Source organism: Mustelus asterias, chromosome 20 (assembly GCF_964213995.1).
Source record: "Mustelus asterias chromosome 20, sMusAst1.hap1.1, whole genome shotgun sequence".
NCBI classification, from domain to species: Eukaryota; Metazoa; Chordata; class Chondrichthyes; order Carcharhiniformes; family Triakidae; genus Mustelus; species Mustelus asterias.
Window position 1 is genome coordinate 45130534 of NC_135820.1, and position 17940 is coordinate 45148473.

Consider the following 17940-nt stretch of genomic DNA (forward strand, 5'->3'; position numbering starts at 1 on the left):
TTCTGGCCACTAAAATCATTTGACATTTATTTTAATCTATGAAGTAATAAAATACTTGAAAGAGCAAAATCCAACAGCCAGGAAATCCTGTTGATTCATTCATCAATGATCTGTACAGGATGGCAGAAGGTTGCAAGTATGGATATTTGAAATCACAACACACCAGAGGCAGAAGAATGATAGGAGTACTGGATGACACACTCTTTTATCTCCTGCAGGCAAAGCAAGATCTAACTCTGGAAAAAGCAATCCTGATAGTTAGACAGTCAGAACGCCAAGAGCTGCACAAGATCATTTTAAGGGAGAGAATAAATTGTGGTTCATGCAGAGGTCAATCCTAATCCAGCTAGTGAAGCAACAAAGACACAGGGACACTTGACATGAAGGAAAGCAATACCTTATCTGGCTAGCAGAGTGATCATTGGAACAATATGGAATGAAGTGCTCCGTCGGGTGAGATCAATGCCTTGCGAGTTCAGCCCAAAGCTTTCAGTGCAGTAGGATTGGACAACATGGAAAACTGTGCAAGGCAAAAACTCTGAAATCATAAAATTCCAATGGTGCAGAAGGAAGCCATTCAGCCCATCGAACCTGCACCAACAACAACCCTACCTAGGGCCTACCATGTATCCCTGCATATTTACCCTGCCAGTCCCCCTGACTCTAAGGGGCAATTTAGCACAGCTAATCAACGTAGCCCGTACGTCTTTGGAGTGTGGGGGCAAACAGGAGCACCCGGTGGAAACCCACGCACACATAGGGACAATGTGCAAATTCCACATAGACAGTCACCCTCGGCTGGAACTGAACCTGGTCCCTGGCAGTCTGTAACCACTGTGCTGTTCTAGAAGGTCCAAACATGCATAGAAGTTCCAAACATTACCCACAAAGTTGAGACAGCAAGCCCAGAAGACACAAAGGCATGCTTCTTAAGTGAAGTCAAAAATTTTGCTTTCTTATCTTTGTGAGCCGTGTCATTCTGGACCAGGGCACAAACGTATGAATTAGGAGCAGGAATAGGCCTACTACGAAACATAAGGCCACAATTTACAAATGAGTACTTTGCGTACATTACCACCACATCCAGCTTTCACCACCGCACCAGCTCTGTGGGAGATGCTTACGGTCAAATGGGGAGGCTGAAAGAGGGGCCCATAAAGTGAAAACCCTCCCAACAAAAGAATGAGGACTTGCCCACAGCACTGCTCACATACAGGTCCACCCTTTTCCTATGTGATCTGTCCCCATTCGATGATGGGCAGGAAACTCCAGATACAACCCCCAATCGTGCCAAAAAATCTCACACCAATGCTGATAACCAAAGGATTACCACGACATCGTAGTAAGAGTGCAGAATTACAGGCAGAAGTAAGCTTCCACTTATAACAGAAGGCACTGCACCAAACACTTGTCACAATTATAGGAAGGTGACAAGGTGTGGTTTAAAGACATTGACGGAAAAGGTACTGTTATTGGAAAAGATGAGGACCAATCTCATTCCTACCCGATTGGCACTACAGGAAGCACAGTTGGGAGAAACAAGAGTCTCCACCTCATCGATAGACTGCCCATTCTCAATGTGCAATGGAGAGGCTGCGAGGAACAGATGCTAGAACATCCTCCAAACCTACAGAAAGAACCAGCAGTGACACCACTCCTCTGACAGTAGTGCAAATTAAATATGGAAGGGTTTTATGGTCTTCAGACCACCTGAACCTTTGAATTCAAGGACGTGAAGGGGTGAGATGGGGTATGACATTGCGATAGTAATAACAATATAAAACATGTACACTATAAATTTAGGGCACCACAGTGATTAGCCTCACTGCCTCACAGCATCAGGGACCTGGCTTCAATTTGGCCTCGGGTGACTGTCTATGTGGAGTTTGCATGTTCTCCCCATGTCTGCGTGGGCTTCCTCCAGGTGATCCGGTTTCCTCCCACAGTCCAAGAGTACGCAGGTTAGTTGGATTGGCCATGCTAAACAATTGACCCTTCATATCCCAAGATGTGTAGATTAGATGGATTAGCCATGGGAAATGTTAGGGTAAACACAGTAAGAAGTTTAACAACACCAGGTTAAAGCCACACAAGCTTTCGGAGCTCTTAGCCCCTTCTTCAGGTGAGTGGGAATTCTGTTCACAAACAGAGCTTATAAAGACACAGACTCAAATTACATGAATAATGGTTGGAATGCGAATACTTACAACTAATCAAGTCTTTGAGAAACGAAACAATGTGAGTGGAGAGAGCATCAAGACAGGCCAAAAAGATGTGTATTGTCTCCAGACAAGACAGCCAGTGAAACTCTGCAGGTCCACGCAACTGTGGGAGTTACAAATAGTGTGACATGAACCCAATATCCCGGTTGAGGCCGTCCTCGTGTGTGCGGAACTTGGCTATCAGTTTCTGCTCAGCGACTCTGCGCTGTCATGTGTCGCGAAGACCGCCTTGGAGAACGCTTACCCGAATATCAGAGGCCGAATGCCCGTGACCGCTGAAGTGCTCCCCAACAGGAAGAGAACAGTCTTGCCTGGTGATTGTCGAGCGGTGTTCATTCATCCGTTGTCGCAGCGTCTGCATAGTTTCCCCAATGTACCATGCCTCGGGACATCCTTTCTTGCAGCGTATCAGGTAGACAACGTTGGCCGAATTGCAAGAGTATGTACCGTGTATCTGGTGGATGGTGTTCTCACGTGAGATGATGGCATCTGTGTCGATGATCCGGCACGTCTTGCAGAGGTTGCTGTGGCAGGGTTGTGTGGTGTCATGGTCACTGTTCTCCTGAAGGCTGGGTAGTTTGCTGCGGACAATGACAATAATTTGTCATTGATGAAGATGAACATCTCGCCAAGGCCATCCCCACACCCCCACTTCTTGCCTTCAAACAACCGCACAACCTCAAACAGACCATTGTCCGCAGCAAACTACCCAGCCTTCAGGAGAACAGTGACCATGACACCACACAACCCTGCCACAGCAACCTCTGCAAGACGTGCCGGATCATCGACACAGATGCCATCATCTCACGTGAGAACACCATCCACCAGGTACACGGTACATACTCTTGCAATTCGGCCAACGTTGTCTACCTGATACGCTGCAAGAAAGGATGTCCCGAGGCATGGTACATTGGGGAAACTATGCAGACGCTGCGACAACGGATGAATGAACACCGCTCGACAATCACCAGGCAAGACTGTTCTCTTCCTGTTGGGGAGCACTTCAGCAGTCACGGGCATTCGGCCTCTGATATTCGGGTAAGCGTTCTCCAAGGTGGCCTTCGCGACACACGACGGCGCAGAGTCGCTGAGCAGAAACTGATAGCCAAGTTCCGCACACACGAGGACGGCCTCAACCGGGATATTGGGTTCATGTCACACGTAACTCCCACAATTGCGTGGACCTGCAGAGTTTCACTGGCTGTCTTGTCTGGAGACAATACACATCTTTTTGGCCTGTCTTGATGCTCTCTCCACTCACATTGTTTCGTTTCTTAAAGACTTGATTAGTTGTAAGTATTCGCAATCCAACCATTATTCATGTAATTTGAGTCTGTGTCTTTATAAGCTCTGTTCGTGAACAGAATTCCCACTCACCTGAAGAAGGGGCTAAGAGCTCCGAAAGCTTGTGTGGCTTTTGCTACCAAATAAACCTGTTGGACTTTAACCTGGTGTTGTTAAACTTCTTACTGTGTTTACCCCAGTCCAACGCCGGCATCTCCACAAAATGTTAGGGTTACAGAGATAGGGCGGAATGGTGGACCTGGGTCAGAGAGTCAGTGCAGACTTGATGGGCCAAATGGCCTCCTTCTGCACTGTAGGGATTCTATGATTCTGTGAATCATTTAAAATATATTAGATAAAGACTTGGGGGTGCGGTGTAAGGGTCTGGCACATATAGAGTTTATGTGAACTGAGTACAGTACTGCCCACACAGTGATGTAAGAGAGCACATGATGAATAGATGGCAGATGAAATATAATGCAGAGAAGTACAAAGTGCCACATTTTTGGAGGAAGAATGAGGAAAGGCATTAGAAACTGAAGGGTACAATTCTAAAAGAAGTGATCTGCACAAATCATTGAAGGAGGCAGGGCAGGTTGAGGAAGTGTTTTTAAAAAAGATAAATGGGATCCTGGGTTTTATAAGTAGAGACATAAAATATGAAAGCAAGGAAATTATGATGTACTTTACCATTATAAAACAGGGGTTTAGCCTCAACGAGAGCATTGTGTCTGATTCTGGGCACTGCACTCTGGAAATGTGGCCAAGTGGCCAATGGCCTAAGCAACTAGACCCAACATAGAATTGGACGCTAAATCAAACACAACTGAACAGCTTCTGCAAGCAAGGCCTGACAGAATGCGGACGGGCCAAGATTACAACAGGTCAAAAGTCAACAGGGACCAGCCCAGACTTGTCCTACATATTGAACAGAGGTGCTCAACCTGAACAATGGAAGTGTCGTTATGGCCCGAAACCCATCAAGAGGTACTCAGGCAGCAGAATAGAAAAAGACATGATGTTTGTATATTCCCTAGTTTCAGCCAGATTCCTTGGAACCATATCTTGTGCAGAGTTTGCATATTTGCCCTGTGTCTGCAGGGGTTTCCTCCGGCTGCTCCAGTTTTTTCCCACAGTAAAATAAACTAAAACTTAAAACAGAAAAACAGGATAGGCCACCAGGCATCAGCCTGGGCACCAGACATGACAAAGGTAAACCCAGTCCTGTATATTCTGCAAAGTCCTTCTGACTAATATCTGGAAACTTGTGCCAAAACAGGAAGTGGTGCTGAGGATAGTCAGGGCAAAGGATGTACTATGGGTGGGGAATTTGAGTGTTCATCAAAAAGAATGGCTCAAAAGCACCACTACGACTGAGGCTAGCTGAATCCTGTAGGATACAGCTGCCAGACTGTAGCAATTGCTGAGAGAACCAAACTACCTGTTGCAGATGCATATGTTTGTGACAACATTGGTAAGAATGCAACCGCACAGTCAACTGTAATGATTCCAGCTGATGTTACTACTGGACATGTCAGATCCCAGGTGGAACCCAGCTTGACCTGTCTTTTTTTTTGTTTAGGTACATGGAGGGCAGCTACTGACCAGAGTCACAGGAGTCAGCAGGTGAACTTTTAACAAAAGAACAGAACATTTATTAAACAATGAAAGATGAACTATATTACACTACTTCACTCACAACTATACCTTTACAGCTATATAGATTCCTAAAGATAACACAAGTTATAAAATCTATCTTATACTCTAGTGTTCACAATAAGTACAAAGTCCATGTAAACAAACAGGTGAACTGTGGTCAGATACCACACTCTGAAATAGATTTCTGATCAGCTCCCCCCCGCCCCCCCCCCCCCCCCCGCCCCCCCCACCCAGGCAATTGTCACACTGTGAGAAAACTGGTATCATACAAGCTTAGCTTTTTAACTTTGCTAAGGCTCAAATGACCTATCTCAGACACGTAGTGGGTTGAGGACAAGGACTGCCCAAGCTGCAAAGGTACAAGCTGTAGCACAGTTCCCCATTCCCTCAATGAAACAGCAAATCATGAGGTTCTTTGGGATGTATGGATTTTACTGCAAGTTTGTCTCAAACGTCAGCACAGCGACTGACAGATCTACCACAGTGAAAAAAAACAAAGATTGTATTGATTAAGAAATGCCAGACAGCTTCTGAAAGCCTGAAGGCTATTTTAACAGTTGAGTCTGTAGTTGCAGCTCTGAACTTTACCAAACATTTAAAGTAACCATTGATACAACTGACGTCGGGGTAGAAATGCAATGAAAGAAATGCAATGTAAACGCGAGGTAAAAACTGAACTATAATCTCCTGTGGTTGCAGAAATAATGGAGGCTGATTACCACCTCATCGGAAACCATCTCCTGTGAGTTATATCCCAAGATGTGGATTTGAGTTGGAAGAAAGTAGTTCAAAGCAAAAGACATGTTTGTTTTTTGCCCTCCCGTCCAGGAATATACAAGAAAAAGGATTAAAAACCAATTGCAATCCTGGTCTCTTTGTGCTCATCTTGTGTTCCAGTTCTACTGTACGAGTGTGTGCTGTGAAAGTCACAGCTGGAGATCATCCACCAGGCATCCCTGCGCTTGGAGGTAAAAATGTCTCTCCCTCTCCAATTGCTGGAATCAAGTCACCAGTCAGCAAAGTCATAGTTGAAAAGGAAACAGGTCAACTCCTTTCAGCTAACCTGCAGAACCAAGAATCACCAAACCAACTGCTCAACTGCCAAAGTCAGTGCTACCGGAATCACCCAACTTAACGGCTGCAACATTTCACCAGCTACTCCTCACAGACAAGCCAAGGATTGATTTGTGTATTTTTAAACTTTTATTTATGGACTCACTTCTTGTTTCTAATCTGTGTGTTTGTGTGTTTCATTTTTATTATTTTCTTCTTGCGTTTTAGTAACTAATAAACTTATTCTTTATTTAACTCAAGAAAGCCTGGTTAAATTGGCTCCTTTTAAAATCATTTGGGGGCAGCATGGTGGCACAGTGGATAGCACTGCTGTCTCACAGCGCCAGGGACCCGGGTTCAATTCTGGCCTCGGGTTACTATGTGGGAGTTTGCACTTTCTCCCCGTATCTGCGTGGGTTTCCTTCTGGTGTTCCGATTTCCTCCCGCAGTCCAAAGATGTGCAGGTTAGGTTGATTGGCCATGGAAAATTGCCCCTTAGTGTCAAAGGGATTAGCAAGGTATATATGTGGGATTATGGGGATAGGGCTTGGGATTATTGTCACTGCAGGCTTGATGGGCTGACTGGCCTCCTTCTGCACTGTCGGGATTCTATGTTCTATGATTTGGACTGAGTAAAGAGGGAAAGGATCCTTTTTAAATCTTGTTGTTACCAACCGAGGGTGTTAAACATTGATTGGAAGGCAGTCCATCCCTCCTCAACTAGGAGCTTTACAATTTGGGCGTCCAATTTCTAGTCCAGAATCATAACAAATTGGGGGACCTCGCATGGCGATGGGCATTACAACTGCAGCCTCCGCCTTAGAAAATAATGAGCAATTGAACCTCAAACTTCTTTCTAGTCCCCTGTGGCCTCTGTTGCTAAGCAACAGCTCAGTTTTTATGCCCTGTGTTTGCTTAAACTTCCCTTCAAGGAAAACCTAATTAAAAATGCACGTTCCCTGCTCTGGTGAAATTGATCGAGCCGTTGGATTCAATTCACTGAGTTCGCATTGACAGATGAACTCAGGGTCTTCTTGGTACAAAGGTGGATCGCGCCCGTCCTCTTCCATCATCACAGTTTGCGGGCCGATTGAGGCTTCGCTGGGGCCCTTCTCCAGATGTCCGTTTTTATCCCTTTCTCCAAGCCCTTCTAGAATGTTCTCTGGCTTTCAGCCAATGCGGTCACAGGGCAGGTATCACAGCACCCAATGAGGGTTAGGCCAGGTCATCCTAGGTGTCTATTTCTTAGGTGTAACTGAGGGGCCCATATCCCCCTTTTAAAGTTTACTCATTAGTGTCACAGGTAGGCTTGCATTAACACTGCAATGAAGTTACTGTGAAAATCCCCTAGTCGCCACACTCCGACTCCTGTTCGGGTACACTGAGGGAGAATTTAGCATGGCCAATCCACCTAACCAGCACCTCTTTCAGGCTGTGAGAAAAAACTGGAGCAATGCGTCTATGGTAGGTCATTTGAGCCTTAGCAAAGTTAAAAAACTAAGCTTCTATGATACCAGTTTACAAGTGCCTGGGTGGGCGGGGGGGGGGGGGGGGGGGGGGGGGGGGGGGTGGTGGTGGGCGGGGGGGAGCTGATCAGAAATCTAGTTGTATCAATGGTTACTTTAAATGTTTGGTAAAGTTCAGAGCTGCAACTACAGACTCAACTGTTAAAATAGCCTTCAGGCTTTCAGAAGCTGTCTGGCATTTCTTAATCAATACAATCTTTGTTTTTTTTCACTGTGGTAGATCTGTCAGTCGCTGTGCTGACGTTTGAGACAAACTTGCAGTAAAATCCATACATCCCAAAGAACCTCATGATTTGCTGTTTCATTGAGGGAATGGGGAACTGTGCTACAGCTTGTACCTTTGCAGCTTGGGCAGTCCTTGTCCTCAACCCACTACGTGTCTGAGATAGGTCATTTGAGCCTTAGCAAAGTTAAAAAGCTAAGCTTGTATGATACCAGTTTTCTCACAGTGTGACAATTGCCTGGGTGGGGGGGGGGGGGGGGGGGGGGGGCGGGGGGGAGCTGATCAGAAATCTATTTCAGAGTGTGGTATCTGACCACAGTTCACCTGTTTGTTTACATGGACTTTGTACTTATTGTGAACACTAGAGTATAAGATAGATTTTATAACTTGTGTTATCTTTAGGAATCTATATAGCTGTAAAGGTATAGTTGTGAGTGAAGTAGTGTAATATAGTTCATCTTTCATTGTTTAATAAATGTTCTGTTCTTTTGTTAAAAGTTCACCTGCTGACTCCTGTGACTCTGGTCAGTAGCTGCCCTCCATGTACCTAAACAAAAAAAAAGACAGGTCAAGCTGGGTTCCACCTGGGATCTGACATGTCCAGTAGTAACATCAGCTGGAATCATTACAGTTGACTGTGCGGTTGCATTCTTACCAATGTTGTCACAAACATATGCATCTGCAACAGGTAGTTTGGTTCTCTCAGCAATTGCTACAGTCTGGCAGCTGTATCCTACAGGATTCAGCTAGCCTCAGTCGTAGTGGTGCTTTTGAGCCATTCTTTTGATGAACACTCAAATTCCCCACCCATAGTACATCCTTTGCCCTGACTATCCTCAGCACCACTTCCTGTTTTGGCACAAGTCTCCAGATATTAGTCAGAAGGACTTTGCAGAATATACAGGACTGGGTTTAACTTTGTCATGCCTGGTGCCTAGGCTGATGCCTGGTGACCTATCCTGTTTTTCTGTTTTAAGTTTTAGTTTATTTAAATTTAAGTTTTGTTAAGTTAAGTTTATTTTTCATTAACACTGCAATGAAGTTACTGTGCAAATCACCTAATCGCCACACTCCGGTGCCTGTTCGAGTACACTGAGGGAGAATTTAGCATGGCTAATGCACCTAACCGGCACATCGTTCGGACTGTGGGAGGAAACTGGAGCACCCAGAGGAAACCCACACAAACACGGGGAGAATATGCAGAGTCCACACAGACAGTGACCCAAGCTGGGAATCAAACCTGGGTCCCTGGCACTGTGAGACCGCAGTGCTAACCACTATGCCACCATGTCGCCCATTTGACTTTTGCATAGCTGTTTGCTACATTTTGGGGGACAGTTAAGAGCCAACCACATTGGTGTGTGCCTGGAATTACATATAGGCCACATCTGGAACAGCACTGCCCACAAATTAAATTTGAAGTTTTAGTTCTCTGCCCATTTTATAAGTCATGGTCAAGTATTTTGTACATGGGATCTCTAACCACCCCCTTGGAATCTGCAGGTGTGCATGTTTAGCTATGTGTTTAGTTCCTATAAATGCTATGCTACTATGTAGCAGGTGGGATATTTTTGAATTTTTATACATAATATGTGAGGAAAGAGATCCATGTTTGGCAGCTCTGTGGAAGAATGAAGCATGGAAGGAGTTTCTAGCCAGCCTATCTTCTAGTCAAATTGGGCGGCACGGTAGCACAGTGGTTAGCACTGCTGCTTCACAGCTCCAGGGTCCTGGGTTCGATTCCCGGCTCGGGTCACTGTCTGTGTGGAGTTTGCACATTCTCCTCGTGTCTGCGTGGGTTTCCTCCGGGTGCTCCGGTTTCCTCCCACAGTCCAAAGATGTGCGGGTTAGGTTGATTGGCCAGGTTAAAAATTGCCCCTTAGAGTCCTGGGATGTGTAGGTTAGAGGGATTAGCGGGTAAATATGTAGTGATAAGGGGGTAGGGCCTGGGTGGGACTGTGGTCGGTGCAGACTCGATGGGCCGAATGGCCTCCTTCTGCACTGTAGGGTTTCTATGTTTCTATGTAGTGTGACTAGAATTTTGAACTTTAAATCAGATGAATTTTATTGCTAAACTAAAACAAAGTATCACAGAGTAATGGGATATGATCTTGCTGCTTCAGTTTTGTTGTGTTCTAAACCTTTAATATTTTAGTGCATTGGCTTATTTTCCCAAATGGATACTCTATAAAATTTGAAAAGGTACACTATATAATAGTTCAGACTTAATATGATGTAGAAGTCCAAAACAAATCATTTCTTTCCATGCAGTATGTGGCACTCTGAGGTACCTCACTACACTTACAGGTTATATTCCCAATATTTACTTCATGGAAACATACAGCATGAGTGATTTTACATGGTTTCCGGCCCCTTTGTAGATAACAGCAGAAGAGCTTTAGACAGTGGCATTTCCCCATTGACCTTTTCTGGTGTCTGCCCCAACCTTTATTGTGTCCCTGAGCATGTAGTTGGAAAGTATCAGTCTGCAAGACTCAGTCATTGACAGCTCCTTACACTGGAAGATCAGAAAGTTTCTCTGAGACCAAAGAGTTGTTAGTCCTCCAGTAGCAGTTCACATTTATCTTGGCATGCATTGCTAATAACAGCCCATACTGCTTTACAGAACTGCTTGGGGTGAATCTTCACAAAAGAAACTGCATCTCTTTCCAGAGCTTCTTCGAAAGGGCACATTCTGGAAGCTAGCTGACAGTCTCTTCCTCACCGCAGAGGTGATGAGACTCTGGCATGCAAGGAGGATTTGGCACAGAGGGCCCTCTCACAGCCAGCCAAACTATGCCTTGGAGTTTGTTTGAAAGTTCTGGTGATGAGATATTTTGCAAATGAATTTAACAATCTATTCAGAGAACCATCTGACAGGATCTACCTTTTCCCACAGGGCCTTGAGGACGTTACTTGTGGACCACTGCCTGATGGACATGGTCAAAGCTGTTTTTCTGCACAAACTTTTCCAAGAGGGACAGGTGAGATGGCACGGTCAATTTGACTGAAGCATTGGCCAGACCCAATCGTTGATTAACTGGCTTGGAGCGCTTTTGTATATCTTCTATGATGGGGAGACTTCAGAGATAAGTGTATTTATTAGTCACAAGGCTTACATTAACACTGCATAGAACATAGAACAGTACAGCACAGAACAGGCCCTTCGGCCCACGATGTTGTGCCGAGCTTTATCTGAAACCAAGATCAAGCTATCCCACTCCCTATCATCCTGGTGTGGTCCATGTGCCTGTCCAATAACCGCTTAAATGTTCCTAAAGTGTCTTTTTTTTGCATGAAGTTACTGTGAAAATCATTTTTTGCAATGAAGTTACTGTGAAAATCCCTTAGTCGCCACACTCCGTGCCTGTTAGGGTAAAGTTGCCTCCCCACCGCTGAACATGAAGACTAGAGGAATGGCTATAATTTCCTCTTGACCAGATCGAAACCTGTGGAATCACCATGGTGACTGTTGCCCATGGGTACAGTGGCTGAGGTATAGTATTCCACTGCAGGAACAGCAGGTCAGCTTTGACCTTCACAAGATACCCCAATGTTGAAACCCATCACGTGGTGGACTTAACGATACATCTCAACGAAGGCAATCTTTAGACCCATTAAAACTGTGTCACTTACCAATTTTCTGTCATATAACTGGCCCTTGGGTGTCCCCGCATGCCCATAGTGTTCATAAACAGTTTCATTATTGTTGGGCTGAGAAAGCTACCTTGGTCCACCCTGATAGTGATGTTCTTCCCTTGAGCCGTGCCAGAGGGGATGTTTGATGTTATCTGTTGGTGCTATTTTCCCACTCTGTTCCTCCTTGAGGAAGTTGCTGCTTTCTGGTGCTGGGTGCACTGGGCATCTCTGCCCTCTTCACTTTGGGGTTGCTGTGCCCTTTGTTGTTTCCAATGTTACGGAGCTGTGAATGGCATTTTCCATGAACTCCTTTTTGTTGCTTCTCCTGCAGCCTTAGTGCACTGATGCTGATCAAAAACCAAACTTTATAGAAACACAGAAACTAGAAGCAGGAGTAGGCCATTCGGCCCTTGGAGCCTGCCCCGCCATTCATTTTGATTATGGCCGATCATTGAATTTAATATCCTGATCCCCACCTCCCTCCATATCCCTTGATCCCTTTAGCCCCAAGAGCTATATCTAATTTATTCCTGAAATCAGACAACATTTTGGCCTCAGCTACATTCAGTGGTAGTGAATTCCCCACATTCACCATCCCCTGGGTGAAGAAATTTCTCCTCACCTCAGTTCAAAAAGGTTTCCCCCTTATCCTTAAACTTCAACCCCTAGTTCTGGACTCCCCTACCATTGGGAACATTCTTTCTGAATCTACCCTGAAGTTCTGAGAGAGGGGAAAAGGGAAACAAACCATTGTGACAGGCACTGTTGTTTTATACACTTTCTGGTGTAAATCAGTCGCAGTCTTTGGTGACCAACAAGTAGAAATCCTACTTTTAAAAAAATTAGGAACAGACCAAGTGAAGTTACAACAGGGGGCACACTCATGGACGGTTTTACTATGAAGTCGTGGCTGTTTTAAAAAAAAAATCCTTTCCTTTGCCAGACTGCCTGTTCCTACACTGACCTCATTGTAGTGAAACATGCCGAAAGTTTGTGCTACCCTTTGCGTTGAGCCCTGAGTCATTATCAAGAGGGGAATCACGTTATGGAGTGTCATTACACTTTGGTTTTGACGCATGGAGTCCGAAAGACCACACCCACGCTTTGGAAAAAAAAAGACTTTTTCTTTGCGGGAGGCGCTGGTTTGCATCAGCAGAATAATGCAAAAAAAAAACCACACACACACCCTGGGCACCTAGAAACCCGGCGAGATCAGGGGCAGCAATCAGATATCTTAGAGAATAAAGCACGGTTGAAAACAAAAGCTGGCGTGTAGATTTCAAGTGAAATTGCTAGGGTTGCAATAATTGTCCTTCCTAACATGAATGAGCCAGGGCGACACTGTGAGCCCTTAACCTTGAAAAATGAATGGGGGAGCTGCAATTTCACAAGTGGGGGGAGGGGGGTAAATGTGTGTGTTTAATCACAAGTAAATATTGTTTTCGAACAGGAAACGCATTACCACGTTCGAAACTCATAATTCTTCCTTTTCCTTTCACTAACCAGAGGGCGGTCCCGACTCTCGCAGCCGGAAGTGCACAAAAAAATAAGCTGAAGGAAGATCTGCATTCCCCTCAGTTTAAAGGCGGATTCCTCCTTATTCATGAGTGCGGAGAGCAGTTTCCTTTCTGCCGCTATCCCTGCTCTACCCCCTCCCTTGAATCGAATCTCGCTGGTGTTCCCCCCCCCCCGACCTCTTCTCCATAAAGCCTGCGGGGGTATTTTATTAATTTGTTTTCTATAACGGGGCGGGGGGGGCGACTGCAATTTTTCCCATATTTATTTTAAAGCGTAATATGAGAATTTTACGCATCCCGAACCGCTCAGTGTTTGCTCTGCTATTCCTCTTCTCCTTGTCATCATCATTCCTCTACTTCATATATGTAGCGCCCGGATTAGGTGAGTGCTAAGTTTTTATTTTCTGTTGTGTGTATCTATATTTGTAGTGTATTTTCTGGGGTTTCTCCGGTGTCATTTTTGGGAGGTTGCTGGAACCAGGGGCAGACGCAGCTGACTGTCACATTCCCAGGCCCCAGTGGACAAGCAAGTGGGGGGAACCTGCTGGAGATGAGAGAGGAAGGGGGTCGGGGTACCCAGTCACCTTTTATCTGAGGCTCTTTGCCGGGAATGGCCTTTTCCAAATGGAAGGGGGGGGGGGGAGAAACAGGAATTGATTTTCTTTTACGCGTACACACACACACATGGGGAAACCAATGCGGTTTTAGCGGAAGTGCTGCTTAGGTCGGACGTGGGTTTGAAAAGAGACGCCCGAAGAAACATCAGTTTTGTTGCATTACTGAATGGGTCTATTTTTAAGAAGGGGATTCGGATTAAAAACGTACACATTGTCTTTTTTCTTAAATCAGCACGGCCACAGATTCCATTCCAGCCCTCTCCTTAGTGACTTTGTGTATTTATTTTCACAGTTGTGGATACATTTTATTTTGATACATATTGTATCTCTCTTCGTCAAACGCTGTAGCCAAGCCAGCCTTGGTTTGCGTAAGTTTTTTTTAAAAAACTGGAAACAGTTGAATCACATTGTTGAATTTCGCAACTCTCAGCAGACAATTAACGCCTTTAAAATGTTGCCGTCGGCGGGGGAGGGAGGGTGGGTTGCGATGGGTTGGTGCACTGAGTCATTCACAAACCCTGAAATTGACGAGCCTGTCAGCTGAGCAGAGAAATTTCCAGATAGGATAGTTAGTTCCTTCAGTAAATGGTCTCCTGATGGGATAGTAGCGTGGCCAGTCACAACATGGATGATTCTACAAACCTACACAAAATGTACTCGCACAGAGAGATCTTTCAACCTGCCAAAGCCCAAAATATTGTGCTTGTGGATTGGAGTCACGCAAAGCTGACTGTAAAGTTCGAACCCTCCAGAATGATGAGTGCTAATTTAATGAGACAGAATAATTAAAATCCATACGAGGACTGGCTTCAGAAAAAATCATTAAAAAAAATAAATCTTTTAGTGAAAGACATGAGAGCTGCCTATCTGTTCTGAGTTTATTTAAGAAGGCTGTGTATGGCAAAATTGTAGCTGATAAAAATGTTGTTTAGTCAAGGTCAGCCAAGAGTAGTTTTTTTTTGTGTGTCCTATTTGGAGAGGTTGACTCAATTTGAATTTGGGATGGTGGGAGCTACCCATTAATAAGAAAATGAAAGCTCATTCTAGTAAGACCAGAGGATTGTTGCAGAACATGGTAAAGATTCTGATAATGAGACAATTTCCTCCCTCCTTTATTACCCTGTCTTTTGGTTTTAACTTTATCAAAGTCGTCTTTGACTTTCTTGCTCTTTATTATTCCGTTGGAGAAACTGCCATTCTGTAAAATGTCCAAATTCCCACTTGTTTTTCCAGAGTTTTTTGTAAATATATGTTTTGAATGAAGAGTCACTTTTAAATTTTGCTCTCGCATGATTTTGTGAGTTTGTGGTTGTGGTTAATGTTGTGGAGAGTTAGAACATTTTCATAGAGGATTATTGGAATGTAATGTTAACTGAAATGAAACCGACACTATTCTGCAACTGAATAGAGAAGTGAGGATTTGAAAAAGGATACAGAGAAATTGGGGTGAAGAATGGACAGCTCCAGTTGAAGTTGGCAGAGGCTGTGCCAGTTGTTGTGAATTGAGTCCACCATGTAGGTTGCAAGGGTTGCTACCTTGAACTTGGTTATGTGATGAGGTGGTGAAATGGGTGACAAATTTTTATGCATTATGTTTTCAAGCTTTTACTGTAAAAGGATTTGTGCTGAAAAATAGCACCTAATACTTGCCGCCAACCCCCCAGCCCCCCCCACCCCAACCACCATTTGAAGCCAGTAGGTTTGACTAAGGTTCCATTCTATAAACACCAGCACCAGTCCTCATCTGAGGCTGTACCCTTTATCAGTGGAAGGTTTGATCTCAGATCATTGCTGTTTGGCAAATTCCTTGTCTGTGATTCACTATTTCCGATATGTAAGTTGGACCACTGGCAAATTACCTTTTTTGCTTTCCTCCTCCTACCCTGCTTAAACGCAGGCCAATTAATGGCTTTCCACTGTTCTTAGCTGAGACCATTAGTTCTGCAAATTTAGGGGTGTTACATAACTTTTTAATTATGAATGAAGTTTTATGCAATTATACATTTTGTACATCTGTCGTAGACTGTTCCCCACTTAACTCCAGTAGTTATGCCACAGTGACGGTGAGGAAGTGTGCTAGAAAAATGTTGCTAATTCAAAAAGTTGGTGATATCTCTAGCCACATACTGACATTGTCTAGTGTAAGGCTGGCCCGACAGTAGAGTTCCCTTCTCTCTGTTGTCATTGTTTTGGATTTTATAGGGAAAGGGACATGAAAGGAAACTGTTTTAAATATCTCTATTTTTTGAGATTAGACATGATGATAGTAATGATTTGGCTTTGTACCGTCCTGTCTGAATACTGGCAGTAAGGATTTAAAACTAGGTTCCATCGTTAATCTTAGTCATATCAGTATTTTGGGAAAAAACAAATTTATCTGTTAAGACATTTTAAGATTAGACAAAGGCATGAAAAACTAATGTACTGTATAACATGCAACTAAATTTAGCAATGTAATTTACATTTGAAAATGAATGTTTGAAAGTATCTCGATTGAAATTAATAGCATTTATCTCACTTTACTATTTGAAAGCATTGATTTTTATTCAATGTTCCATTTCAGGTGGATTTAACATTTGTATTACTAATTTATTATGTGAAGATTCCCTGAAACAAAATACTAATAGAGATGGTGTGAAATTCAGGCATCCACTTTAACAATTTGATCTGTCAGGTATTGACACACAGGCTGAGTTAGGTGGAGAAAGTGTTGACACAATTAATGTGATGTCACTTTGTTTTGTAAGGAGTCAAAAACCATGTATCTAGAAAGTATTCTACTGTTTATATTCATCAAGAAAAGTGTTATCTTGGTATGATGTTTCTTTTTAAATAGAGGTGCATGTTGACAATACCAATGATTTCCTTTTGAGGTGTTTGAGTTAATGTAAGTGTTTGCTGATATCGAGGCTACTCAGTTACTAGATGACTAACAGTATACTTAGTTTTAAAAAGGAACTGCTGGAGCACCCATGCACAGAATCTTATTTCTCATGAGCATAAAATTGTGTAAGTGAGGCACCATAACTTTGTCCTACTCAGTTTCACGACTGTCATAAAGTGTGAAATAAATGCAAAAAAGAGGTGAAACCAGAAGGACATATGTTTCAACTAGTGCAAGAAATAGCTTTTTCCATAAATACTCAATATTTATTTTGATTATTGGTACAAAGGGATTGTCTTGCGTAGAATCCCTATGGTACAGAAGGAGGCCATTTGGCCCACTGAGTCTGCACCGACCACGACCCCATCCAGGCCCTATTCCTGTAACCCCAAATATTTACCCTGCTAATCCCCCTGTCACTGTTCTCTGATCATATGCTAATTGTCAACTCTGGGATTAAGACTGCAAAACATGTATCATCATCTTTCCGACACATTGGTCGTGTAATTTTCTCTCTCTCTTTCTGCCCCAATCTTTTTTTCCGGCTACCTTTCAGCCAAGTACATGCTACCAGCTAAATTTTGTGCACAGAATTCACCAGACCATCAAATCGCCTAGCTTAATAATATATTTTCAGGCCTGTTCAATTTATTATTGCTAGGATTCTGACAGGAGGCCTGTTGTTTGTTTGTATAGTTGTTTGGTATTTAACCCCGGTGCCACTATGTTTGAGCTAAGATTTTTAATTACAAATGGTCACACTTTGAAGCTTGTCAGAAGACTGAGCTTTGTGTTGCAGATACTATTTTTAAGAATGTAATTGGATGGGGATGCTGAATACACTTCTAGTCATTAGAAAGATACCATAATCTAATTTCACTACCACCTCCTTTAATGGTCAGATTGAAAGCAGAAATCGAAGCAAACATTGTGAGCCATGGATCATGGGATGAGATGATATTGAAAGTATATAGCAATGTGGATTCGTTTTAGAAAGTTACTTTTACGTAGGAAAAGCATGGAAGAAACACACAATAGAAAAATATATTGGAATGTTACAAAGCTCTTGCATATGCAACATGTGAAAAGACGAACAAGATTGGCCTATGTCTTGAGGGCTGTTCCAAACAGTTATGACTTCAAAACTCAAAAGTTCTCTCCCGTCTGCAGTGTGTGACATCTGTGTGAGGTGAGAAACAAGATACAAGTATCCTAGGCTAGTTCAAGGGAAAAAGAACATCTGGGAAATTACTCAGTGCGCGCGCGCGCCCCCCCCCCCCGCAAGCAAAATGAACTCGGGATCTGTGGCCATAATA

General features: G+C 43.7%; 1 protein-coding gene across 4 annotated transcripts in view; it reads left to right on the forward strand.

The window, feature by feature from the left end:
- Positions 1 to 13130: 13130 nt before the first annotated feature.
- Positions 13131 to 17940, forward strand: part of LOC144508502 (beta-1,4-galactosyltransferase 5-like) — a 92499-nt gene continuing 87689 nt past the window's right edge. The window contains exon 1 of one of the 4 annotated variants that reach the window (XM_078236479.1): positions 13131 to 13505. Coding sequence is in view for 2 of the 4 variants with exons in the window: in XM_078236476.1 (XP_078092602.1) it covers positions 13403 to 13505 (103 nt within the window). In the remaining 2 variants the exon portion in view is untranslated. Of the gene's footprint in view, positions 13506 to 14039; positions 14109 to 17940 lie in introns of those variants that run through there. The other 3 variants (XM_078236476.1, XM_078236475.1, XM_078236480.1) reach the window with 3 other exon arrangements.